Here is a 27698-nt window from a genome sequence, read left to right as displayed (position 1 = left end):
GACGTCCCTCCATGGGCCCCAACTTCAGAATAACTTCTTAATGACTTCACTGTGATTTTCCACGCTTGTCAAATATTTAAGCAAATTGCAACATTACTCAGCTCCTGTGAATCAAGGTTCACTCTAGAGTTTCTCACGACATTTTGCAATTCTGCCAGGGCTGATAATCATGGTGGACGGAAGGAATGATACTTTTAAAAAGGAAAAGAATCTCTTTTTATTCTCTTGACCTTCCTGCAGGTTTCAGTGTAAATAGACACATTCCACCTGTCTTTTTCTTCACTCTGCTTGCACTCCCTCCTGTCACCCCTAATGACTGTGACCTCGGTGACCTTCCAGAATATCCATATGGCCTTTTTCTCCTCAACCTAGCAACACCATACCTGCTACACGAGGGTTTGGATCTCATAATATTGTTCCTAAGCCTGGCCTCTCTCACTGCCTGGCATTGTGTGCCTTCCGTAAGACGGGGCTGGCTCGTAAAATATCTCTTTATGTACTTTATTGCTTAAACTCTTTTATTTGCCTGCAGGAGCCCTTTAACAAAATCACATTGAATTGACTTTCTCACACCAAATCAAATCTCCCTGGTCCCAGTTCAGTTGTCTTTGTCAATATGTATTTTATAAATGGAGTGAATTAACAGATGCTGTTGGAACAGAAGTGCTGTGGTAACGTTTATGTTTTTACTGCTCTCTCTGGGCAGATGAGTTGTGTAGGAGTGTTATACAGGTATCTCGGGATGAAAGTCATGCTCATCATTGCAGTGGATATGTATTCTTAACCATTTTCTTTGGATGTATTTTAAACCTCTTTATTACTCTTTTTATTCTTAGTGTTTGCTTGTATGGTTTTATCATTTATGCCATTAATCTTGGATTGGACTTGATTATATCTTTTAGTATTAAGAGATGAACATTAAAGTCTCCCTATCACTCAAAGAGACCAGGATTTTCTGTTAGCTGTGAGAAACTGATCATGACATACCTTTGGAACATATTGCCTGATCTCTATTATAAATGTTGTCCATGCAGCCTCGGATAGGAAACTCTGGGTTGAAACTGCTTTGTAATAGAATACTGAGTTTCCATGTCCTGGAGTAGGACTTCAGCAGAACAAATGACTACCCCTATTTGTCATAGAAGATGGGATCTGGAAACTTTGCAAAGAGGGAAATATAGCACAGAAATCCATTGTGAAAGAGCTGTACTAAAGAATATTTTCTAGGAAGATTTCCATGTGACATAATGAATTTTTGAAAGGTGTAACGTAGAAAAAAACGCATCTCAACGATTTGGGGAGCATTTTTGCTCTACCCTTTCTTTGTCAGTTTTGTGGTGGTAGCCATGACGCCATCTACTGGTGGAGACAAGCATGCATTTCTTTTCTTTCATATTCTGCCACCAATTTTATGTTTGTCCTAAGAATGACTAATCACAAAACTTTTTTTCATTCTTATAGGCCTAAAATATAGTCCCTTGGCTTAAAATGTGGTCCCCATGATCAGTCCCAGAGTTGCACATTAATTTGTCATGTTCTAGACTTTGTTCTTTACTACCTTACTGTATTTATCTCAAAAGCATGATTCAGAAGTCTTGGTCTTTTTTTTCTAGAAAAATGGAGCCCCTGTTTTACAGAATTAACAATTTAGAAATTCATCAGAACTATATGTTTATACATGCTTTCCTTGTCAGCCCTGGCCATTAAATGAGTGTTAGTAACATATTGAAACTATTCATAGCATTGTGAGTAAAAGATTCTTTCCTTCACTGTTTTCTCAATTGTATCCAATGAAATGGAAGCTATCTGTTGGATATATATATGCTGTTTGGGAAGATAAAATATATTGCAGTTTGATATCAGAAATAAATATCTAATAGCTCTATGTGTACTGTACCACTTTAGTAACATCTGTCCAAGGAGAATCTTCACCTTTGTACAGATTTAAGGAACAGCCTCTGGAAGAATATATCGAGCCATCAACAATACACAACCTGTTTTGTTTTTCTTTTGGCATATTTAAAATTGTGCATTCTGCATGTCAAAGTTCAAAAGTCAAGTGCCAAATGTGATAAATTAGGCAGGGTCAAAAGTTATTGCAATGCAGTTTCAGAAGATTGTCTGTCTCTGAATTTGCAGCTCATTCATGCTGAAGTGATGCACTATGGGAATTACTACCAAACTCTGCTCTGCAACATCTGCTCTCCCTAAGTGAGTTAGTGCACGTCAGACATCTTTATGTCAGAATATTGCAGTGATGGATGCAGTCTTCAGAAAATGCTGCATAAAAATCTGGTGTGCCGTTCTGGCCATTAAGTGAAATTACTATTTAAATTAATGGCACTGTCACAGTTTATCTGTGCAAAGAATGAACGCTGATTAGGGTATTAAGTAATTAGCAATTTATCACACTGGAACAAGGTTGATAATAATTAAAGAAGTAATGGTTTACCAAAGAAACTAGAAAGGGAGTCACTTCTTGTTATGAGAGTGGAATCTTGGCTGAAAATTTTAATTCAGTGAAACAAAGATGAAGCTCTTTGTGAAAGAAAGCAGCCTTTTTTTTTTCCTAGTGTAAAAACAGTTCATTATCAAAATTTTAGTTGACCTGTCAAAAGTCCCTCAGAGCGATCAGATGACTGATTAGGAGTTTTGAATTAGGTCAATGTCTGCATTTTGATTTTATACTTAAAACATGGTGAAACCATCAAGTAACTTGGGAGTAGAAGGGGAGAATATATTCTGCTCCCTAAAGGGCCAGTTTTCAGTTTTCAGATTGCTCTTTAAAATGGAAATATGAATTATTTTAAGAAAACTGCTAGAGAAAAAAAATGACAGTAAAAAACCCAAGGTTGTATTTAAATGTCTGATCAAAAAGCAGCGGAAAAAAAAATGTCCAAACAATGCAAAACTTGAAGATTTTTCTTTTTATTGTGTGTGTGCATGTGTGTGTACAATACATCATTTTTACCATTTTATCATAATCAAAACTCAGATTACAATGATAGCTCTGCTGTGTGTATTTATGTGAAAAAATTTTTTTCCTGAAAATGTTAAAACAACGAAAATTATTAATAAAGCACCAAAGAAAACAGTTCACTTTTAAACCAATTACTTTGAACAGTTACCACATTTAGACAGCATGCAAAAAGTCCATTATGATCAATGTACATCATCTTAAAATATTGGGAGATATTTTTTAAATTGGAAAGATCAGTGAAAGAGTTTTTGAAGTCTTGTGTGACTAAACATCTTTCTTAAGGTATGTACCAAGCCAGTGTCTACTTTCAATAATTTTTTTTTTAATAAAAAGCACTTAAAGCTCACTGGTCTATTATTAGGAGTGTCTTTCATAATGTGGGTGTTTGTACAGGACCAGAACAAACAATTCAGGACCCCAGGGCACTTTGAAGTTGAGGTTCTTTATGTTATCACTCAGGACTAATAATAAATAAACAAAATTCTAATTAAAATAAATCATTCATCACACTGTGCTGCTTTATCACTGGATATAAATTCTGATATAATAGCATTGTGACATGGGGTGTAGGTACCTTAATTTCTGGCTTAATCTGACTCTAGAGTATTGTTTATTTATTCAGGCTTTTATGTCTAAATTTCTGCTGTATCTCTTCTATGGCAAGATCTAAATGATGTGAACACAGGCAGTTAAACTGAATTTGGTGCAAGAAAGGAGGTTCTTTGGTGTGAAAGGCATACGTGTCTTTCCTCAACAAGTGGTGATCAATGCTCCCCCTTACAGGGTCTTTCTGCCTCCAACCTCTTATCCATGTCCATGGATGGGTCTAGAACACAGTGCTGCTCAAAATATAGTGGCCAAATTGTCCACCTGATCAGTGAGCAAGCTCAGCTGGTTTGAACAAATCTATCTCCTGAGGAAAGAATGGTTACCATTGCTGCTGGATTCACAAGAAGCAAAATGTGCACCCTAAAGCCGGGCAAAAGCTTACAACACCCCTACCACAGCATCTCCAGTGCCAGGATGGTCCTACCTCTCCACTCTGTCTAGGCTTTCATCCCAGAGTGCCTCAGTGACCTTTTGTCCCTTGCGAATTTCTAGAGCTTTCCTCTCATCCCCTGTACTTCATCCCTTTTTCTGCAACACGATGTTATCATCACAAAATGGGCAGGTAATTCTCGTGACGGAAATCAGGGCTTTTTTTTAATGGAGCTTGGGAGAAGTCTGGCCCCGCTGAATGATTTTGAAACACTTCCTCTTGTGTGTTCTTTACCTAATTAGTGTCTAGTGCTCTTGGTAAGAAGGACCCCTCACTGCACGTTTAAATCACCTTGGTAGGGAAACGCTACCTTAGGTATTATACCATTTCAGCAACTGCCTGAGTCTGACATTTTTATACCAGACTTTATAGCAGTCTCCGTTTTCTTCCCTTTTTTTTTTTTATTTCATATTCATATATAACATTTTATTGTTGCAGGGATGTTCTGTTGTGGGCAGGATTATGTGAATATGTCAGATACCATATGCTGTTCAGCTTCCAGTGGAGAGTCTAAAGCACATGTTAAAAAGAATGACCCAGTGCCAATAAAATGCTGCGAGACTGAACTTATTCCAAAGAGCCAGAAATGCTGTAATGGAGTTGGATATAATCCTTTGAAATATGTTTGCTCTGACAAGATTTCAACTGGAATGATGATGAAGGTAATTGATAGAAAACCTCTCAGAGGTGCTGATTTGACAATGGAAAGAGAAATACATTGTTCATAACTATTTTTCTAAAATAGGAATATAAAAACTCCTGTGTGCATTATTCATTTTCACATTACATCCATATTAATACCAAATGAGTTCGCTGTGATTGATGTTATTGCAATGAATTCTAAAGGAATTAATAATGATTAGCTGTTCTCAGGAAGCTTTACCCAGCACTTCAGATCAGTGCAGGACTGAAAGTCTCTGTGCTGAAAGAGCCAGCTGGGACCTCTGTGTCATGCCATTTTATGTCCATGGGTGCTGGGGATGGAAAAGGAGATCAATCCTGCCTTCTTCCCTCTGGGCCCCTAACCATAATCCAACACTTTCCTTTGATAGCGACTTTAGGTCCAGCAAATTCACTCATGCTTATATCCTATTCCTTGAGACAGCAGAAGATCAGCAAATGCCTGCCAGCCATGAAAGTGAACAGGCCTCTGAGTGTACCATTTGTTTGGATGTTGAGATGCTTCACGGACAGACATGTCATGTTTTGTTAGCATTAAACTTGACCCAGGACTCCAGAAACCTACCATTTTAAGGAACGGATTGTGGACATTGAAAAACCAGACACCCTACTCTGTTCTGTAGCAATCTGCCATTAGGAGATGGCTGCAGTTGGATGTTTGGGTCATTGACAATGGAAGGGCTCTTGCCGACTGACGCAACTATACAGTCATTGTGTGGACACCATATACTTTGGGATGTAAAGTAACTTTTGAGGTTGTTAGGGTCCCAGCAAGCACTTTGCAACAATTAATATTAAGACAATTCATAAAGTTATTAAAGAGAATAAGTACTAATGAAGTGAGTAAACATACAAAATACCCATCAAAAATAATCTTCATCTACAAAATTTTTTAGAAATTGGTCTGACCTGTACACAACTTTAAAATAGCCAATTCTATGAAAGAAATCTCTCCAACACTATGCTCCCAAAGTTTACATTTATTCCAGGCCATTTTTTTTCAGAAGTTTGGACTGAGAAATTTTTCTGAAATTCACAGTCTTAAAAAGCTGGTGATGGTGCAAGGACATGTTTCTTTCTTTTTTTTTTTTTTTTAAGATTTTATTTACTTATTTGAGAGAGAACAGAGAGTGCAAGTAGTGGGGTAGGGAGAGAACGAGGGGGAGAAGCAGACTCCCGCTAAACGTGGAGCCTGACGTGGGGCTCAACCCCAGGACCCCGAGATCATGACCTGAGTCAAAGGCAGATGTTTAACCGACTGAGCCTCCCAGGCACCTCATGAGGACATGTCTTTAAAATGACAAGTTAAGCATCTATGTAGAAAACTCTAAAAGGGGCACTCATATTTGAAAAATGAAGATAGAAAGCCTGTTAGTTTCAAAAATGACACTGCTGCTCACAACTATTTGTTTCATTACTGATCACTCACATTTGTTTCCCAGGCATCCCAGGCATCCCATTTTGGTTCCAGGAAGATAGAGCTTCCATTATTCGACAACAATATTCAGGATATATACATGATCTTTTAAATTGATTTAACTTTTATGAAGGCCAATTAACAGTCATATTGAATATTCTTATTTAAATTATTATGATTAGGACAATATTTCTGAATGCCAAATCAAGCAGTGTGTTACAGGTAAAGTTCAATCTGGACTTCTTTCCTGGAGACTTCTATCCAGTCAGGACTGAACCACTGTGGGATTTCTTCCCTGCAAGTCTTCTCTAACTGTGGGTTTGGGAATTCCTTTTACTTCTCTCCTGTGTTGGTGTCCCTGTGTTCTCAATCCAAGGGTCCCCTTTTCTTGCCTAAATGCCTTCTTTTGGAGAAATATCATTTTGGGTATAGGTGCATAAAAGGTAAATTTTTTGAGAGCTTGACATTAGAAATGATCGTTTTTTGAGCCTCCCACTGGATTGATAGCTTGGCTAGGTATACAGTGCAAGGTTAAAAATTATTTCCACTGAGGATTTTGACATCATGTCTGCATTTTTAAACTTTCTTTGCTATTTTGATTCCTGTTTCTTCCTAGGTACCCATGTTGTTTTTCCTATGAAAGTTTTTAAGACATTCTCTTTATTGTTTTTCTAAAATTTCATTTAAAACTTTTTAAAAATAAAATTTCATGACAATGTGCCTCTTTGTGGATGTTCTTATTATTATTATTCATGATGATGTACTTTTTTGTGGACTTTTTCAGTGTGAAGTCTCATAACTTTCAGTTCTGGGGAATGTTATTTTATTATTTCTTTGATAATTTGCTCTCTTTTTAATCTCTGTTTTTACTGATTAGTTTGGTGTTGGACTTCCTAAACCAATCTTTCAATCTTTTCTTTTTATTTCTTGACTATTGATTAGTTAACTCTTTATCTTTTTCAACATGATCAGATTTTGCCTTAGCTTCATCTTCCAACCTTTCTATTGATTGATTGATTTTTTAGCTATCATATTTTTTATTTTCGATTTTTTGGGTTTTTTTTTTTTTTAGTTTTTCATGGTTCTTTCTTTTTTGCAGGCTGTTATTTATTCATGGCATCCCACTCTTGTTCCATTCATGGGATATCTTTTTTATCATTCTGGAAATACTAATTCCATTGTTGTTGTTGTTTATTGTTTGTTTGCTTTATTCTTTGAATTGTCTCAATTGTTTGGTATTATTTTAGTTTTCTTCTTTGCCTTGCTTTGTTTCTGCTCCCTCTCAGTTCTTTTTTCCATGTTTTTAAATCTATTCTTTCCATTGGAGGCTGAATGAAAGCTCACTGTGCATAGGCATCCATTAGTGGGGAGCTCACAGTAACCTAATCATGTGGCAGGATGGTTTTTGGTCAGGGAGTCACATTACCAAGAATCCTTAGCAGGTATGCTTAATTAACTATCCTTAATAATCCATCCTAGATCAAGGTAAAATATATGCCTGGCTGACAGCATACGGGGAATTGGTAGAAAAGGGGACTGGGTTTCTCACTGTGCAATATGCAGACTTGTATTTGGTTTTCCCACTCTGGCTCCTGGCCTGTATCTTCCAGTGGACTCTCCCTGTTCCTTTTAATTTCACCCAATCTTTTCTAAGCTTATCTCATTTTGTAACACTTTATCAAAACGCAGCTAGGAACAACACAAACCTACTGCTAATGTTCTGGATTATAACCTCCTCCCCTAGGCTGTGAGCTCGGTAGCACTGTCTTACTTTGACAGTTACCCCAGGTCATGATTTTATCAAATATTTAGCCACAGCATGACAGAGCTCCCCAACTTTCCAAACCCCAGTATGTATTTCTTTGCCACTGCCCACCTAACAATTAAGCCAATGCCATGGGATTTAGGGCTTTATTGTTGTTGTCAAGACAATATCTAACTTCAAGGTTCTAATTTACGTTTTACCTAGGACATGCTAGACTATGCCGAAATAAAAACAAGTGCACTCACGTATGGAATGGGTCAACAGAATAAAAGTTAAAAAAAATTTTCACACTGCAGCCCAGTATGAGTTAGGCACCTCTCCTCCAAGAAATGTCTCAGAAGCCCAATCCCCTTCCATCTTGTGGGGCTTCACACACGACCCTCAGATTGCGATGGAAAAGAGGAGAGAGTGGATGAGTATACACGTATGGGTCTCACCCGGATGCAGAATACATCCTTTCTGTAGAGTGAGTACATGGACATTTCTAGTCATGTGGCTTTTCCTACTGAGCCGAACTTGCAAATTTAGTATTTCTAGGGAGAAAAAACGAAATGGACATTACTGGGCTTTTGGTATTGTCTCTGCCACATTCATCTACTTCCCAGCTTCCAAAAATGTTTGAGCTGTCCTGTGGGTATTAGCTCTCTTCCTGTTTCCTTGGACTTTCTATATTCCTTTACTGTCATTTGGTTGGGCTTTAAGAGGAAATGGAGCTAAATGCAAGTGTTCAATTCACTATAATCAAATGGAAATCCTACCACAGTTTTCTGAAGCAGCTTTATTTTGACAACCTTTGGGAGAATAATTTAACATATATGAGGTAAGAGAGACTGAATTTAGATCAATTTTAAATAGAAAAAAATTATTTTAAATACATTATGCCGTCTAGGGCACCTGGGTGTCTCAGTTGGTTGAATGTCCAACTCTTGATTTTGGTTCAGGTCATGATTTCAGGGTCGTGAGATTGAGCCCCGGGCCCACCTCCCCGCTCAGCACAGAGTCTGCCTGAGATTCTTTCCCCTTCCCTCTTCTCCCGCCCCCCCCCACTCTTTCCCTCGCTCATGCTCTCTCTCTAAAATAAATAAATATATAAATGAATAAATAAAGCCACCTATGTGAAGGAAAGATGAAGGAAAGTTTTGCATTACAAAAATGTTGCCTTATTTATATCTCCTGTAATCTGGGATGATGAAGTATTTCATTTTCTGAGATTAGAACACACTAGTACTTACCACTAACAATAAGAAGTCCAGAGATTCATCAGAGGACAGGTTTACAAATGTAAATAATAATAACTATAATGAGAGTTCATGAAATATTTAGATTTTCTAAAACTTGGACAAAGTTTTAGCAGTCCAACTTGTCCCACAGCACAAAAGTGCAGATTTTCAAATATCACATTATTCTCTAAAGCTCCATTAGGAAAGTGTCAAAGTAACAATAATATAATAATGACTCCTGCTCTTATTTATAACGTATCTAAGTGTAAGGCATTTACAGGTGTTATCTCATTTGATTCACGTAACAAACCTGTGTGGTAAATGTGATTTCTGTTTTCTAATGGAAGAAGCTGAGGCTTTGAGAGTGTAAGTGACTTGCTCAAGTTCACAGAAGTAGGAAGTGGCAAAACTGGACTCTGAATCCAAATCTGTGTCATCCACACCAAAACTGCTCTTTCTAGTATACACACCACCTTCATTTCTTTTCATAAATCTTGAGACATTTATTCATGATCTAAGTGGAAGAAAATTTCATTTGCATCTTGTAAAAACCTGCCCTACATACATCTAAATGTAATTTTTAAAAAGATTTATTTATTTATTTTAGAGAGAGAAAGAGAGCATGCAAGCATTGGGGGAAGGGGCAGAGGGAGAGAATCTCAAGCAGACTCCCTGCTGAGCATAGAGCCCCACACAGGGCTGGATCCCACAACCCATGAGATCAGGACCCATGAGATCATGATCTGAGCTGAAACCAAGAGTCTGATGCTCAACCAAGTGAGACACCCAGGTGCCCCTGTCCAAATGAATTTTTAAATCTCCTTCTTCCTACCTCTACCACTCAGGAAACCAGAGAGTGCGGGATGCTCTGCCCAGCATCTCTGGAAGCCACAGCATACTGCGGCAGGTGTGACTTCAATTTTACCAGCCACATTTGTACTGTGATCAGAGGACCTCACAATTCCACAGGCAAGGAATCAATAGAAGAAATATGCTCATCTGCTGAAGAGACTGTTCACACGGGAAGTATAAACACATTCTCCTTCACAGGTAACAGAAACTAAGCCACCTGTCCATAGCTTAGTAGGGATAGTGAAAAGCTGCAGAAAATGCAGGTTTCATTCTGATGTCATCCCCCTCCTTAACCTAATATCAATTAATTTCATCATACTATGGGCTAGCTAGTTACAAGGTAATTAAAGGCACACTTTGAATCTGTTCAAAGTTAGTAGCTTAAAAAAATGTAAAGTCTAAATTTAGACAAAGATATATACTATTTTAAAGTAAACATGTAGAAAATCCAGAACAGGGAAATAATTTATGTGTTCTTTTATGGCATATCCAGTTAATCATCAGTGAGCCCCATTTTCTTTCTTAAAAGTGTGAATGCAGGCTTTTAATAAATGCAAAGAATGAATGTTGCTGTACTTGTAGACAGAAAAGAGGAAGAAACCTGTCTGATCACCAGTAAGACCTAGCAGCATTATTCTGAGGAGGAGCTTAAAGTATCCCTTTCCTGATCTTGGGTCTGTATCTAGAGACTGCACTCTCCCAAAGCCTCGTGTTGCCACTAAATGGCCATCATCTTGAGAACAATAACCTTCACAGTTATTGAAAATATTAATTTTCAGGCCCCATCTTGGCCCTACTGAATTCCTCCAAAATAGTGGTTCTTAGGCTTGGCTAAGCTGAGTGAAAAACACTGTAAAGTTTAAGATCATCTCCAAAATAGTCTGCCCTCTATTAAATTTTTATTATTTGTCCATTTACTTATGTCCCTACAGAGTTTGTTTCTGCCTTTTGAAAACTTAAGTGTGTGTGAGTGTGTGTGTGTACATATATATCATTCACCATCTAGAGTCAAATAGAATACATTTAAGTGACATAACTCAAGCAAGCTAAGGTTAAATAAACAAAAAACTGCTCTGTTCCATCATGACTCATCATTCTACCTTACTTAACCGATGGTGGGTGATAATGGCAAACCTTAAGATTGCAAAAAAATAAGGCAAGATGCTGGAATGAGGGGGGTATATTAAGGAGGGAAAGCAGGAATAAAGATAAGGTTCCAGTGATGTGCTAGAGGTTTCCAAACCTTACCTCAATTTACTCACAAAGCAATCATGGAAGTATGATAGTTTAATAGATGAAGAAACTGAGGGTCAGATCTATAAAAGTAACTTGCTAAGGGAAGATGTCAGATTTAAATCATGTTGCCTTCAAAACCAGCTGATTTAGGATACCCTGCATGGTGTAGGAGCTCCTTTCAGAGTGCTCCAAACTTCCCTCAAGCTATTTCTCCCACCTGAAATGTCCTTCTTCATCATTCCCAGGGTGCAGATGACCATTCTTGTCCTCAGTGCAGCCTTCTCAAGCCCAGTCCCTTTCTCCTCTCCCACATCAGCATGACGTTCATTTCTATGGTGTGTCATGTGCATCTGGACCCTTGTTCCATCTCTCCTACGAGATTGAAATAGCTGTATGAACAAGATGCCCTTGCTTCACTTTACCCCATTTTTGGATTAACACTGTAAGCAAACAAAATAAAACAAACAAACAAAAAAACTTCTATTGGAATGAAAGTCCTCAGGATAGAGGACAATTCGTCAAGCCCTCCAATTTCCTTCCACCCCCAGTTATAGATTTAAGGACCCTCATTTCCAAATTAGTGAGTTTGGTCCAGATGCACATGATCCAAGAGAATTCCCTACTTTTATCTGCCTTTTGAAATCAAGGTCAAGGTTTTGAAGGTCCTTTAAGACATATTTACAATAGCCCTCTCCGGAAGAGAATAGATGTTTATTTAACTTATTTAACCACCCATATTTCAGATTGCTTTGCCTACCAAAGAACACTAAATTGAATATGAAAAATGACAAAAGTTTCTCTTCCAAGAAGAAAACGAAGCACCTATGTCATGCTAAAACAAGTTCCATTGAGACCAATTTGAACTAAGAAGTCCACCTTTCTTAGAAATGTACAATTAAAAGCTAAACAACACCAGGGTTCACCCAAATTCATTCATGCATACAATCATTTCATTTATCAAAAAAAATTTCTTAAATTTTTACTAATAACCAGTCACTACACTGGGCCTACCAGCTATGAAAACAAATAAATAAGAATTCCCATCAGGGATTTGAAGCCCATACAAACAGACATGGAACAAATATAAGTACACTGTAATGTGAGAAATATGTCCATGTAAGAATTGTGATAGAAGTAAGCATAGGATGCTTTTCAAGGGCATTGCAAGGACATCTAACCCAGACTGAAGAGGTTAGGAAAGACTTTATGAAGGATATCATGCCTGAGCTGGGAAATGAAGAACAAGTAGAAACATATCAAGTTAAAGGAAGGGAAGCCAGGCAGAGAGGTCAACATGTACAAAGCATAGGAAGTGAGAGAAAGCCTAGTAAGATGTGAAAAACAAGCCCCTTGATATGAATGTAGCACCGTGTAGGAGAGGAGAAATCATGGAGATGAGGCCAAAGACCAGGGGTCAGCTGATGAAGGCCTTTTATGCCACACTAAGCAGGTTGTCTTTATGCAGCAATGAGTGGATATTAAAGCTTTTTAGGCAATAGAATGACACAATTCTGTACATGCATTTTTTAAGAATTACTCTATCAGCTGAAGAAATGATTGTAGACAAGTATTCATGGAACTTTTAAGCCATTAAAAAGTAAAAATTGAATAAGCATACCTCCCAAAAAGCAAAATCCTCTGTTATTTGAAGACTAGCCCCATATAACATACAGAATGATTTTGAGATAAAAAAGGGTGTTTTTTTTTTCTTTTTTTAAAAAAGAGTTGGAGATTCTGGCAAAGAAAAAAAGAACTCAGAAATGAGAGAGATTGTTGAGGGAAGGCAAAATTTCAACAATGTTTCCTTATGTGTAAAGCAAAAAGAATTCTTTCATGGGCTAGGAGCATCTTTGAAAGACTGGACCTCACAGGAAAACAAACAAAGGAGGATAAGAGATGAGAGAGTAGAAAGAACGAAATGCCACAGAGGAAAGAACAAGGAACACAGCATGGCAAGCTACTGCAACTGAAATTAGAATTGGTGCTGTAGGTCTGAAGAGTAGGAAATAACAGTTATTAGCAATGAGCAGTTCAATCTGTTACAGCCAACTGATTGAAAAATATAGGGACCGTCTGTGGGTAGGTGGATGGTCTGGGCAGCTCAGCCCTTACACGGTCATTCAGGGATCCAGATTCCTTCCAGTTGATAGATCATCATGTTTCCGGTGCTGCCCTCCTTCCCATGGTGCAGCCTGGGTCACCAAAACATCCTGCTTCCAGCCCACCAAAAGGGGATGAGAAGGTCAATGGAAGGCAAGTGATTTCCTCTTAGGAAGTGAGGCATAGGATGCCCATATCACTGCCATGCTTCTTCCATTATTCAGATCTGAGTCACATGACAACCCCAAGCTGCCGAGAAAACTGGGAATATTAGACCCTAGCCAGGAGACCTCTGACCAGGACAGAAGGGAGATCTGGGCACCCACTAGGGGTCATCACAGGTAACAAGTGGCAGATGCCCCCTTACCAGAGAAAAATGAAGACGGAAGATAAGCCCTTCTATTTTATAGCAGTTTACATTTTATGATGTTCTGCCACATAACTTCATGCATTTTATTTTCATACTAATTCTATAAAGTAAGCAGGTCATGGTTTACGGTAAGGAGATATATGTAAGGAAAATATGGTCAAAAAACCCACATGGATGGACAGAGACTCAACCCCACATGAAGATAGAGCAGGTGGCCAGGAAACCAAGGAGGAGGACCTCTTCTTCTGATCTCCCCTCTGAGAAAAGTCATCCAGAAACCACCACACAAAAATGCATACATACAAACATAGTCAAAATTCACAAAATTAAACAGATTTAGCCAATTAAATTTTCCAGTTTTTTTTTTTTTTTTGTAAATTTGTAGCATTTGTGCTTCTGAAGTTACCAAAGCTTAAAACTGGACAAAGACTTTTGGGATGCCATTGAATCACGTGGATGATTATCTTAATCATTGCCAGTACAAAACATTCAACAGTTTGGTTTTATTCTTTTATTTAGATTGGTTATTTTGGATTTGGGTTTCAGTTCTGGTTTGGTGAAAGAGGGAAGGATGTATGTAGTGGATTGTGCGGTCAATTATATCCACTAATCATGATAAGCCAAGTTTCCAGTCTTGTATCTCATAATAACTACATTATAATTTTTATAATTAATTTAATGTAATATGAATAATGTAATAATTGGTAAAATTTATAATATAAAACTATAAAAGCAGGTTGGTGAACCTGCCCTATACGGGAGTATAGGATACACACACTTAGGAAGCATTAACATCCAATGTACATTAGTCTAGTACTTTAGGTTTTCAGTCATTCCTTTCATGTTACCCATATTTGTTCAGAAAAGGTGAATTCTATTCTGTGGAATTCCATATCTCTGCATCCAATAAGCACGTAAAATGTTATTTTTTTATGATTTAGAATGTTAAGAGATGGGAGTTCTATTCACACACAACAGGATTAGAGCACTAAGCATTTATTTTTAAGTGTTTAAAAGTTTTGATATTCATTTTCAATATGATGGTAAAAGAAAATAAAAATGTTTTAAAAAATCTCGCTGTTCAATTTCTCCCTTTCCAGATGTGAACCTGGAGCCTTATATGACGTATGAGTATAGGATTTCTGCATGGAATAGCTATGGACGAGGATTCAGCAAAGCTATCAGAGCCAAGACAAAAGAAGATGTGCCTGAAGGAGTGAGTGCCCCTAGGTGGGCCAAAATGGATAATCGTGAAGATGTGATAGTCTTAAATTGGAAGAAACCTATACAATCAAATGGTATTAAGCTACTCTCCCAAAATTGAAATAACAAAATCCTGTAAATCCATAAGGAAATTTAAATGAGTGTAATCTACATGTAATTGGCATGCTTCTAACCATTAAAAACTATTTGCTGGTAAAAGGAACCTTAGGTGTGTACCTACTAATCATTCATTTTTTAAAATAGGCCTAACAGATTTTTAGCCCCAGAATTTTTTTCTGGAATCCTAGCATATATCTGAGCTGCTTTCAAACAAGCAAAGACTGCTAACGAAAGGCAAAATAGTTTTAATATTGGAAGTAATTTTGTTTGCTAGCGAGGGGAAATAAACATAAATGACTCCTTAATTATCTATGTCCAGAATCCCTCTCTTCAATAAGAGTGCATATCATTCAGAACTGCTCGAACATAGCAATCCAATAGCAAATTAAAAGTAAGTAATGCTATATTATCCCATTTCCTCAGAACTCCAAGACATGTAAGTTGTTTGCAAATAGTTAAAAGGATCTGACACTCAAATCAGGGTATTTCTCTGTCTCTTTTAGGTCCAATTATTTACTACATTCTTCTCCGAAATGGGATTGAATGCTTTCGGGGGACATCACTGAGCTTCTCTGATACGGAGGGCATTTGGCCATTTCAGGAATACTCATACCAGCTGAAAGCTTGCACCGCTGCTGGCTGTGCTATCAGCAGCAAGGTGAGGGGAGGTACCTGAACTCTGGACAGAAGTAGCCAGTGGGGAGGCTATAGGGACGCCCAGGCTGTGAATAATTTTTCCAATGACAGAAAACAACATCCGCCTCAATGGTAGCGTGTTCATGTGGCATCTCTACTGACTACTAATATGTATGCCTGAAAGGAGAGATCACTGCAGAGGAAATTTATGCATATATCAATGTTTCGTTAATATAAAAAAAAAGAAAGAAAACTTGAACCAATATTATCCTCTTTACCATATTTTTCCTCTGCCAACTATTTTTTTATTATGTTATGTTAGTCACCATACAGTACATCTTTAGTTTTTGAGGTAGTGCTCCATAATTCGTTATTTGCATATAACACCCGGTGCTCATTACAACTTGTGCCCTCGTAAATACCCATCACTGGGCGAACCCATCCCCCTCCCCGTCTCCCCTCTGAGACGCTCAAATTGTTTCCCAGAGTCCATAGTCTCTCATGGTTTGTCTCCCCCTCTCTTTTACTCCCCCCTTCAGTTTTCCTTTCCTTCCCCTAATGTCCTCCGTGCTATTCCTTATGTTCCACATATGAGTGAAACCATATAATTGTCTTCCTCTGCTTGACTTATTTCACTTAGCATAATCCCCTCCAGTTCCATCCATGTTGATGCAAATAGTGGCTATTCATCCTTTCTGATGGCTGAGTAATATCCCATTGTATATATGAACCACATCTTCTTTATCCATTCGTCTGTTGAAGGGCATCTCGGCTCCTTCCACAATTTGGCTATTGTGGAAATTGCTGCTATGAACATTGGGGAGCATATGGCCCTTCCTTTCATTTCATCTGTATTTTTTGGGGAAATACCCAGTAGTGCAATTGTTAGGTCATCGGGTAGCTCTATTTTTAACTTTTTGAGGAAACTCCATACTGTTTTCCAAAGTTCTGCCAACTATTTTTAGATGATCTTCTGTAAATCCATAATAATTCCCAAACCATCCCTCAGTTTAAAAGAGTTTTTATTTAAATATCACTTCAACAAAAATTGCCTGCTCTTGAAAAACAGAGAAAGGGGCAAAAGAGCCTGGCATAGAAAATAAAATGATACCAAGATTTCTGCTACAGCCTTGGAAAGAAATGAGCTCATGCAACAGGGGTCAGAATGGAGAATATCAGGAAGATACAACAAATATCGGGGGATGAAATCTACAGGAATTGCTGTCAACTCTATGCAGGGGAATAAGAGGAAAGTATCAAAGATATATTCAAGCTCTCTGGCTCTCTGGCTTGAGCAAATTATAGATCACATGCCATTCTGCAAGCAAATAAAAAAATAAAAGAGGAAAATTTGAGCGTAGAGAATATGATTAAAATTTTAAATGTTTTTAAAAAATATATTTAAGAGAAGGAGCAGATAGCAGGGTAGTGGAAGAAAATATTATCTGGCACTTTAAGTGAAAATGTCTTGTCAGAAGCTGGATTATGAAGTGACTGAATTCGCTAGAAAGATCCATGTGGGAAGTCAAAGCAAGGAGTTTGAATAGGGTCATTTTAGGAGAAGAGAGAGAGAGAGATAAAAGCAAGACCATAGATGATGAACACTGGGAATACGAAGAGCCCACAAAGGAGACTGGAAAGAAACAATCAGACAATTTAGGAGGAAAATAAAGAGAGCCATCTCACAGAAGCCAACCTAGTTAGTGGAAACCCAGGAGAAACAAACACACAGCAGCTCTGATTCTTTTCATGTGGTTACAACTTTAGAAGAGCAGCATCTTCACACACTGTGCAAGAACCATCCAAGGAAAACATTCAGTCAGATGGATCAGCCGCAGTGCGTATGTGCAGCTTTTTATTCAACAGACCTCCAGAAACATCTCTGAGCGTGCCACCATTTAAACAGATGGCAGCTGATTGGCCCAATCAAAAGTTATGGTCCGAATGGTCCTAGAACAATTCCGTGGTTTTTTACGCAGGCACAGCTCCTGCCTACCAGATGCCAGAACAATTGATTAGAAAAGTGGAACCAGAGTTAATTCTGTGAAAAAACAAATGCAGCTAATTTGTGTCCAAAATTGTATTTTGATAACGCTGAATAAATAACTGGTTGATTTATCCTTTTTTCCTTCTCATTCAGTTCTTTTTCCAGAACATTGGCACAGACGCTATCAAGTCATCCTGGGTATCACAGGAAGAATACAAAAAAACAAAAACAAAAACAAAAAAAACCACCCTGCCATTTATACTGTTCAAAGCATATTATATGCAAGCAAGTTCAGATGTGGGTTTTGCTTCATATTTACTGGTGCTTAAAATGTACAAAATCAGGCTGTTAAAATGCAAAGACACTGATGGGCCATATGGAAGAGAGTTATCAAGAGTTCTCTAGTAAGACAGGCTGCCAGCCAGATTTTACTTGTTTAAACTGAGGGCTGCACTCCGCCGTCAAAATTGTTGTTGAACCTGTTGTGATAAATGGTAGTCTGAGACTTATGTAATGTATTCAAGGTCAGATTTCATTGTTTAAATAGGATGGGAGGAAAAGAATAAAAAATAAAGGGGGGGGGGCGGACTGTTTCTCCAAGCCCCTGCTAATGATATGCCAGGCCAGACAACAACATTTTAAAACAAAAGTGACATTCTCGTTGATCAGAATACCTAGTGTCCTATTACCATAAATTGCTGTTTAATTCCTGTGTTTGCAGGTAGTTGCATCTACCACCCAAGGAGTTCCGGAGAGCATCCTGCCGCCCAGAGTCACGGCACCCAGCGCAGAAGCTCTGCATTTGAGCTGGAGCGTCCCTGAGAAACCAAACGGCGTCATTAAAGAGTACCAGCTCCGGCAGGTTGGGAAAGGTCTCATCTACACTGGCACCACTGACAGGAGGCAGCATACGGTCACAGGTGAAAAAAAAGAGGAAAACCTACCGGAAGAGTCTGTCATTGTGGTTAGGGGGGCAAAGCATCCCAGGGGTGTGCATTTGATATATGAGGTCACTTTGAAAGGACGTGTTCTCTTGACATATGGTCAGGTCCCACTTATCCATGCTAATAGAAGAGCCCACACTGGCAGCAATAAGCCACAACAGCAGATAACTTCAGAAATAATTTATATTTGGCTTTGATATGCATTATGTGTAGGGTTTTTGCATCAGTATTAACTTTTTTTTTTCCTCAGACAAACGGTAAGATGCATTTTCATTCCCCAAGGATATACTCATAGATAATGGGATGAGGATAGCCAAGAATGTACTGGAAGTCAGGGAGAGATCAGCCAGAGGCTAACATTTATCTACTGAGTGGGTAACTAATACACAGAATAGTTGACAGGTGACGGTTTGTGACAGTTTGTTATTATTAACGTTAATTAATAGTGACTATTATTTTATGGCTTGTTATAACATTTATTATAATTAACTTTAAGAAAATAATAATAGTACAGTATAATAGTATAAAGTCAGATAATTACTAGAAGTGATTATAATAATAATTAACATGTTTTGGTTTGAATGTCACTTCTGAAGAGAAGCATTTTCTGACTTCCCCACTCTAAGGAAGCTTCTTTGATACACCACGGTATCACCTTGTCTTATTTTCATCATGGACCTCTCACTGCCTGATAGTGTTTGTTTTTTATGTCTCCCCCCACTGGGATGTAAGCTCTAGCATTGCAGAGACCTTCAGTACCTAGTTCAATACAGTACTTCCAGCGCCTAGAACAATCCTTGACACATCCACAGATGCTACACGAATGTTTGGAGAATAAGTGGATTTCACTGTTGCCACCTGACATGTACTATCTCACTTGATTCTCTTCACAAACCTATGCGGTAAAGAGAGTTATTACTCGCATTTTACAGAAAAGAATGCTTTGAGATATTAAGTAACTTAGTTCATTACTCAGATCTACTGAATCATCCCAAACAGTTGTGTAAGTTTAGATTCTGAGGCCACAGGCAAGAGGTTACAAACTTACTTTTCCCCCGTGGTCAGCAGCTTCCTTCCAAGGCCTCCTGAGTGAATGTTCTTCTTCCATTGAACCCCATCGTTTGCAGGGAGCATTGATACTAGAGATTAGGAAACTTGTAAAGAAGTACAGAAAAGCCTGGAAGAGTGTGCCCGAGTTTTCCTCAGAGGAGGCACAGGTTACACTATACAGGTGGAAAAATCAATCCGTCGTGATTTGTTCTTAATTCTACGATTCCCTGACACACAGGCAGGCATTCATTGACAGATGTCCACTGTTTTCAGGAAGTGCCTGAAGCCTGCAGAAAGTGCTTCATAAATATTTGCAGACCAGCACATTGCATTCCGTATCTGAAGATCCTGAGCTAAATCAATGATAATGGAGATGGAAAAAGCCCTCATCAATTCAGATTATAAAAATTTATTTCTTAGATCTTATTTCACTGCCAGTGAAAATGATCAAAATAGTTGAAATGCTGTTGTTTTACATAATAAGTCTTTACATTTATATTGTGCTATAATTTTAAAGAAGTATTTGCATTTGGACATGTTTGGTTCTCATCACATCCCTAGAAGTGAGGGATGTTTTTTGTTTGTTTGTTTGTTTGTTTTTGTTTTGTTTTGTTTTGTTTTTATTCTTATGTTAATCCCCATACATTACATCATTAGTTCTAGATGAAGTGTTCCATGATTCATTGTTCGTGCATAACAGCCAGTGCTCCATGCAGAACGTGCCCTCCTCAATACCCACCACCAGTCCAACCCATCCTCCCACCCCCCTCCCCTCTAGAGGGATGTTTTTAATATCCGCATTTAAAAGATGAAGAAGGAAAGTGACATGCTCAGGTGCCCAAGGCATCAGAATACTGTTTCATTCAAAAAAAACAAAACAAAACAATGTTGCCTGCTTGCTATGTCCTAGAGAGTACACTAAGTGCTCTAAAACAAGATTGTTGCTCTCAAGAAACTCCCAGTGCTAGGAAATACTGACAAGTTAAGAACTAATTGCAAATACAGTGTAACTGATGCCACAGCAGAACTCTAAAGAATGCAGTGGGGGCGCGGCAATCAAAAGAATGACTTGGAGTGGAAAATGGAATGTCAATTGCAGAGTTTTGAAAGCCAAGTTAAGGCACATTTAGATTTTCTATCAGTAAAGGTTTCACAAAAAACTGGGATACCGTGATATGGAATGTTCTCCTTACAGTATCTGTCTACTTGGCCAACATGGGCTTTGAACTGTGTGAGCTGTTCTTGTTACATTTTTTTAAAACTGGCATTTACATGACAACAGACTAAATTCAAATGTAATGTTCAAACCAACAAGATTGATAGCCTCATTAATTATAAAATAATTGGAAAGATTTTTTCTTTAAAATACCTTTATTCCACCCTTTCTTCCTCTCATTGTCATTTTTAATGAATATTTTCATGTCAGAGAGGATTTCACACTCATCACTTGATGCCAGGAGTTCTCTTTTATTAGGATAAATATTTTAAAGTTTTTCTATATGCTTTTACTTTTTATAAGATCATAAAATGAAAAGATGCCTTTAGAATTCATTTGGCTCATCCCTCTGTACCATTTTAAATAGATTTAGATAGTACTTCACTTGGGCAAGACAGCCCTAAAGAGAAATATCTTTGTTGAATGAAGAAGTAAACTCTCATTCAGCAAAACCTCACCAAGTAGAATCTCCCATATGCAGTTCCTACCGGATGCAACGGGGCTAAGCATCAGCTCATCTAAAACCTGAGATCTATATAATGTTCACATACATACCTGATCTGCCAGGAAAACTTCATTTCCATAGTTCTCTGACTGACCAAATTCTCTATAGAAGTATTTTATGATATGAATGACTGTTTTATTGAGTTCATGGAATGAACAAAAACAACCAAATTTATTTTACATTGCATCTCAAATGTTTGATCAAAGAACTGTCTATACCCTCTGGGATAAATGTTTTGATTTTCACATCATTTCCAAAACCTTGGCATTCCCTAAGTTAACAGTCAAATGCTAATGAAGCTGTAGCACTAGTCATCCTGGAGCCTGAAAATCGAGGTCCTTAGAAATGACAGAAGGGAACATGAGCACCTTGCCTCAGCCCCATTGTCTCCATGCTTATTTTTAATTACCTCAAAGCTTTAGAAACATGATCCCGTAAATGCTTTGTGGGAATAGTGGCAAATGCACTCATCATGTGAAATCCATAAATTGCTTATAATCCTCTCAAGATGTTAAAAAAAGCATTAAGTAATTGAAGACAGGAAGTCCTCAGTTAATTATTTAGAGGTGTTATCAATGCTTTAAGTAAACTGAAGCATTTTCTGCTATCTCACTGAGCTGAATACCATGGGGACGAAGGGGAAACAGCCAGCATCTTCTCATATCCGCTAGTGCAAACAGCACATGGCAGCTTGTCAATAAAAGACCTTTTCATATCATTTATTACTAAACAAGTCCACCATCCCGCACAGGACAATTGGGATGTCAGTTACGGCATTGTTTCACTTTGGGTTACCACTGTTTCTTATATGGGCCTCCTAGTGTGGGCACTGGGCAGAAGAGATGGAGAAAGGATTAACTAAACAATTAGAGCCACCGAGAACAAGATGAATTAATCATGTCCTCTTTAGCAGCAGGTTTGATAAGGGCTTATGTGTCTCTTAACTTTGGGAGAAGTGTTTTCAAAATAATTTATTAAAAGTTGCTTATCATTGCATTTTCCTTGAAAAGGAAGACCCACCAGCATTAAGTTTGCAAGGAGAGAACAATTTGCCTTCCTTTTCCATTTTCTTAGAAGCCTGTGAAGAGCTCCCGTGCTGAAATAACACACACCCTAACAATGCAGCTTGTAGCAGACATGTACTACTAATGTACTGAAACAGATGCCCTGCACGTCATTTTTGAAGAAAAGGAAAAAAAAAAAAAAGAACACACTTTGACCATCAGTATTAAAATGTGGAAATTCTTTATAAGGAGATCTTATATTTAGATAATTCTGCTCTATACTCCCATAGTAGCCGGCACTTGGCTCTCGGCTCTCATGGCACTTGTAATACTTTATCGTAATATCCTTTCTTCTTGTCTCTGTTCCTCAGCTAGTAGGTGAAGCTTTTTAAGGACAGACAATAGCCTCCTTTTTGCCATCATATCATCTATACTGTGATAGGCACATATCAGAGTACTTAACATATTATGTATTCAAGAATATTTGTTGAGTAGGTAGATATTGAATAATAAACTAGTATCTGAATGATTTTATTCTGTTTTGATTGGATACAAAAATCATACCATCATATACATCTAAATCTCAGTCAGGAATGACTGCATAATTTGCAGAGTCCAGGGCAAAATAAGAATGTGGGGTCCTTTGTTCAAATACTATTTAGATACAACTCAACATGCAAAAAACAAATAATCCAATTAAAAGGTGGGCAGAAGACATAAACAGACATTTCTCCAAAGAAAACGTACAGATGGCCAACAGACACATGCTCAACATCTCTCATCATCAGTGGAATGCAAATTAAAACTACAATGAGATGTCACCTCATGCCTGTCAGAGTGACTAAAATAAAAAACACAAGAAACAGCAAGTGTTGGCGAGGATGTGGAGAAAAAGGAACGCTCATGCACTGTTGGTGGGAATGCAGTGGTGCATTTTGAAGGTTCCTCAAAACAGGTAAAAATAGAGCTACCCTATGATTTGGTAATTGGACTACTAGGTATTTGCCCAAAAAATACAAAAAACATTAACTCAAAAGGACACATGCACCCCTGTCTGTGTTTACTGCAGCAGCATTTACAATAGTCAAATTATGGAAGCAGCCCAAGTGCCCATCAATAGATGAATGGATTTTTTTTTAAATGTGGTATATATATTTACAATGGAATATTATTCGGCCACAAAAAATGAAATCTTCCCATTTGCAACAACGTGGATGGAGCTAAAGAATACAATGCTAAGTGAAATAAGTCAGTCAGACAAATACCATATGATTTCACTGATATGTGGAATTTAAGAAACAAAACAAATGAACAAAGGGGGGAAAAAGGGAGACAAACCAAGGAACAGACCCTTAACCCTAGAGAACAAACTGGTGGTTGCCAGAGTTGGGGGGAATAGGTGAAACGGATGCAGGGGATTAAGAGTAGAGCACATTTACCATGATGAGCACTGAGTCATGTATAGAGTTGCTGAATCACTATATTGTACACCTGAAATGAATATGGCACTGTATGTTAACTGTATTGGAACTAAAAACTTAATTCAATTTTTTTTAGAAAAGAATATATTTTTTTAAAAATCATTAAGAATGTTTGAAAACAGAGCACAGAATCAAGCACAGGACCCTCCTCCACATGGGATCTTGGGTCACATGCCCATGAAGCCAGCCTTGATCTCTGGCAGTCTGGATTTATTGGCAGTCTATTTCCTTAACTAAAACAGAGAGGAAGAAAACTAGGACAGTGATCCTGTCTTCAGAACAGCTTCCGCAGCTTCCCTTCAGTGGTCTCAGAACATCGCGTGTAATGCTCTGTACTGCATTTGCTCTAGCTACCTGACTACTGACCGCCGAGCATCAGACCTATCAAAATAGATACAACAATTCATTTTATTTTCATTTTTTCCAACCCTGAGGAAAACTTTGTGCCTGGCTGTTTGCAAACTAAAGAAATAAAGAATAGCATAGCATCATCCACTATTTTATACTTTTAAAAAACATTCTTATAGAATATTATAGCTGAAGAATTACAGTCAACAGCCTCATGGACACTAATATTTAAAGAAAAAATATCTGAAATTTCAGATATTTTTGAGTTCTTTGCATAGGCAATAATTGTTTCTGTTTTGCCCCAAGAGCTCTAAAGAACTCCTGCTCTCTCTGCAATACATGTCCTTGTTGTCGAGCTTTTGAGCAGCCTCAAACTTGACTGCCACCTGACGCCTCATTTTGTTTCTAGAGAAGACTCTGCCTGAAAATGTAGGGTAAAGGCAGCTTTGGTCTAGTACAGCATCAGACTCCAGAGAAGAAAAACATTTCTTAAAAGGATGTCACTAAAATCAAAAGCAAAGGTCTTTTCTTGGACTATCTTAATAATAGTTTTAATGTTGATCTGCATTTGGAAAGAGAGTTGGCCAAGAAGTAACTTATCTGGGAAGTGCTTCTGGGGACGAATCTGATTTCTAAGATATTGGGGGGGGGGGGCCTGGAATTGCACACAAAATATAGAATTAAGAAACAATTCAGCTTGTAGCAAGTAGTCAGAAGCAAAAGTCATGAGGTTACCTTACAGGCACTTGCAATGCAAGAGCACATTTGCTTTGATGTTTTGATGTCCAGTTGATGAGCTATCAACTGAATTCATACTATGAAGCATTGATACAGGAAATGCTGTTCACGAACAGGCAAGAACTTGGCTTGACTAACTGGGATGCATAGCTCTTGAGGTTGGGGTGGGTGGTACTATCATGAGAAGGGGACTTTAACAATGTGAGCTCCTTAAACATTTCTTAATCCAATTTTGTAAAACAAATCATCTGTCAATGCACCTTAGATGTCTCTAAAGTGATTCCACAATATCTCAGTGTATCAGTTTTGAACATCCAGATTTTCACACAGAATTATTCATTTAAAGCAGAATCCTGCTATAATTCTACCCACCTCAGCCAACACTGCCAGTGGGAGCTGAAGTTCCCAGGAATCTCCAAGAGCAGAGACGCTCTGGAGGGCATCACTTAGTGAGATCCAAGGCAGGTAAAGGCAGAAAGGGGTGTTTCACAACAGCAAGATCACATGTGGATTCAGGGGGGCCCTGCCAAACACCCAGTTTGGGTGAACTGGTGCCAAGACAGTTTCTTGCCCAAAAGGTGTACAACATCTGATAACCACCTACCGAAAAGTTTTGAAGGTAACCCAGGCCTCTCAGCCCTCAAACTCATCACTGACCAAATTGATGGAGGAGCTTGCAGGATTACATATTTTGTAGGATTATTTGGTAATTCTTTAGAAAACAGCAGATGACATTATAGAATAACTGGATGAATGCTCTGAAGTAACACTTGCTATCTGAGATTATAATGGACAAAACGCCTTCTCCTGACTATTGATCTGGAGATTAAAAATTAGAAACAAGCTGTTCTTTATATCGTGTATCAAATGTAACTGACACTGACATAGACATTGGTTCTGTTTTCCAAATCATATTCTTATGATTCATAGGCAGACTTTAGGTGATCCCTTTTTTTTTCTTTTTTAAAGATTTTATTTATTTATTTGAGACAGAGAGAATGAGAGAGACAGAGAGCACACGAGAGGGGGGAGGGTCAGAGGGAGAAGCAGGCTCCCCGCCGAGCAGGGAGCCCGACGCGGGACTCGATCCCGGGACTCCAGGATCATGACCTGAGCCGAAGGCAGTCGCTTAACCAACTGAGCCACCCAGGCGCCCTAGGTGATCCGTTTTAACACACATTTACGCTTGAACGTAATGTTATATGAAAGTAATTCTCAAGAGTTTGGTTATAGTATGCTTCTTTCCTTTAAGAGAGAACATGATTCCCTGTAGGGAAATTCAGGTAATTTGCAGCCACCGTAATCTCCACTGCACTGAAATATTAAATGCTTGGCTTTTCTCCATGCATTTGCCTTTCTCTGCTCTACAACTCCTATCTCCTACTCTTTTTCAATGCTGAGCACTTGAATGATGTTTTCTTTTCTCCTTCTACTCTTGGACTTCAGGATTAAGTTACAGTCAGAATGGTTCCTTTGAGACATCTCTTTATTTCCCTCTTCTCGTCCTGATCAATCCATGAGTTGTTTTCAGTTGGTGTGCCCTTTTCAATGCCTGTTACTAATATTTCATATTTATCTTATTTTAAGGACCACCAGTAGAGACTTACTTAAAATGGCAACAAATTCCAGTTGAAATGCATTGATTTTATTGAGTTTTACAGAGTCATATATATGAAAGGTCATCCGGTTCATGTAAATCATGCATACCTGATGGCAGCTGATGCTTTCTTTACAGATTATTTGAACCAAGCCTGTTAGTAATTTAGTCCCCTGACAATATGAAAAATCCAAGACCTAAGAAATAGGATGGTAGACAATTATGGATTCAAATATTGTGTTCCCTCAAGTTAGTCTGTAGCCCAAATAAGCAGTCTACACCATCATGCCCACAGTTTACAGATATGGAAACTGAAGTACCTAGAGGTCAGAAAGCTGACTCGTGGCAGTGGTTAATAAGTAGGTAAGGGATTAGAACCCACAATAGTCTAACTTCACATGCTTCTCTCCTAACAGCAAGGCTACACTGCTTCAGTACATGAATTGTGGAAATATTCAAAATGGAAATATTTAAATATAGATTCCCACTTGGAGATAGATATAGATATATACTATAGATATAGATATATAGATATATTGTGTATGTATACTGTATATACTGTGAAATATATATATTTCACTGGCTTTGAGTTACCTATGTCATCACTTTCCAATGTCTCAGAAGCTCTGGGCCACACTTGTCAGCCCAGCTGCCCAGACTTCTATCCTGACCTCGCCCAAGCTTATCTCTGTAATAATAGATGAGTTCCCATCAAACTCAACACCCAAAAAACAAAGAATCCAATCAAGAAATGGGCAGAAGACATGAACGACATTTTTCCAAAGAAGACATCCAAATGGCCAACAGACACATGAAAAAGTGCTCAACATCGCTCGGCATCAGGGAAATCCAAATCAAAACCTCAGTGAGATACCACCTCACACCAGTCAGAATGTCTACAATTAACAAGTCAGGAAACGACAGATGTTGGCGGGGATGCAAGCTGATGCAGCCACTCTGGAAAACAGTATGGAGGTTCCTCAAAAAGTTGAAAATAGAGCTACCATATGATCTAGCAATTGCATTACTGGGTATTTACCCCAAAGATACAAACGTAGGGATCCGAAGGGGTACGTGCACCCTGATGTTTATAGCAGCAATGTCCACAATAGCCAAACTACAGAAAGAGCCAAGATGTCCATCGACAGATGAATGGATAAAGAAGAGGTGGTATAGGGGCGCCTGGGTGGCTCAGTTGGTTAAGCGACT

At 38.3% G+C, this 27698-nt stretch overlaps 1 protein-coding gene across 1 annotated transcript in view; it reads left to right on the top strand.

Moving 5' to 3' along the window:
* The window catches only part of USH2A (usherin), a 602856-nt gene that overhangs the window by 442976 nt on the left and 132182 nt on the right, over positions 1-27698 (top strand). Inside the window, exons 40-44 of the mRNA XM_081823209.1 lie at positions 4458-4681; positions 9948-10152; positions 14761-14958; positions 15487-15641; positions 18328-18526. Of these exons, the coding sequence (XP_081679335.1) occupies positions 4458-4681; positions 9948-10152; positions 14761-14958; positions 15487-15641; positions 18328-18526 (981 nt within the window). The remainder of the gene's footprint in view (positions 1-4457; positions 4682-9947; positions 10153-14760; positions 14959-15486; positions 15642-18327; positions 18527-27698) is intronic.

The sequence above is a fragment of the Leptonychotes weddellii genome, chromosome 6 (genome assembly GCF_054177405.1).
Source record: "Leptonychotes weddellii isolate Sample4059 chromosome 6, ASM5417740v2, whole genome shotgun sequence".
Taxonomy (NCBI): Eukaryota; Metazoa; Chordata; class Mammalia; order Carnivora; family Phocidae; genus Leptonychotes; species Leptonychotes weddellii.
Note: the sequence above shows the minus strand (reverse complement) of the source record. Positions and strands in the feature narration are given on the sequence as shown.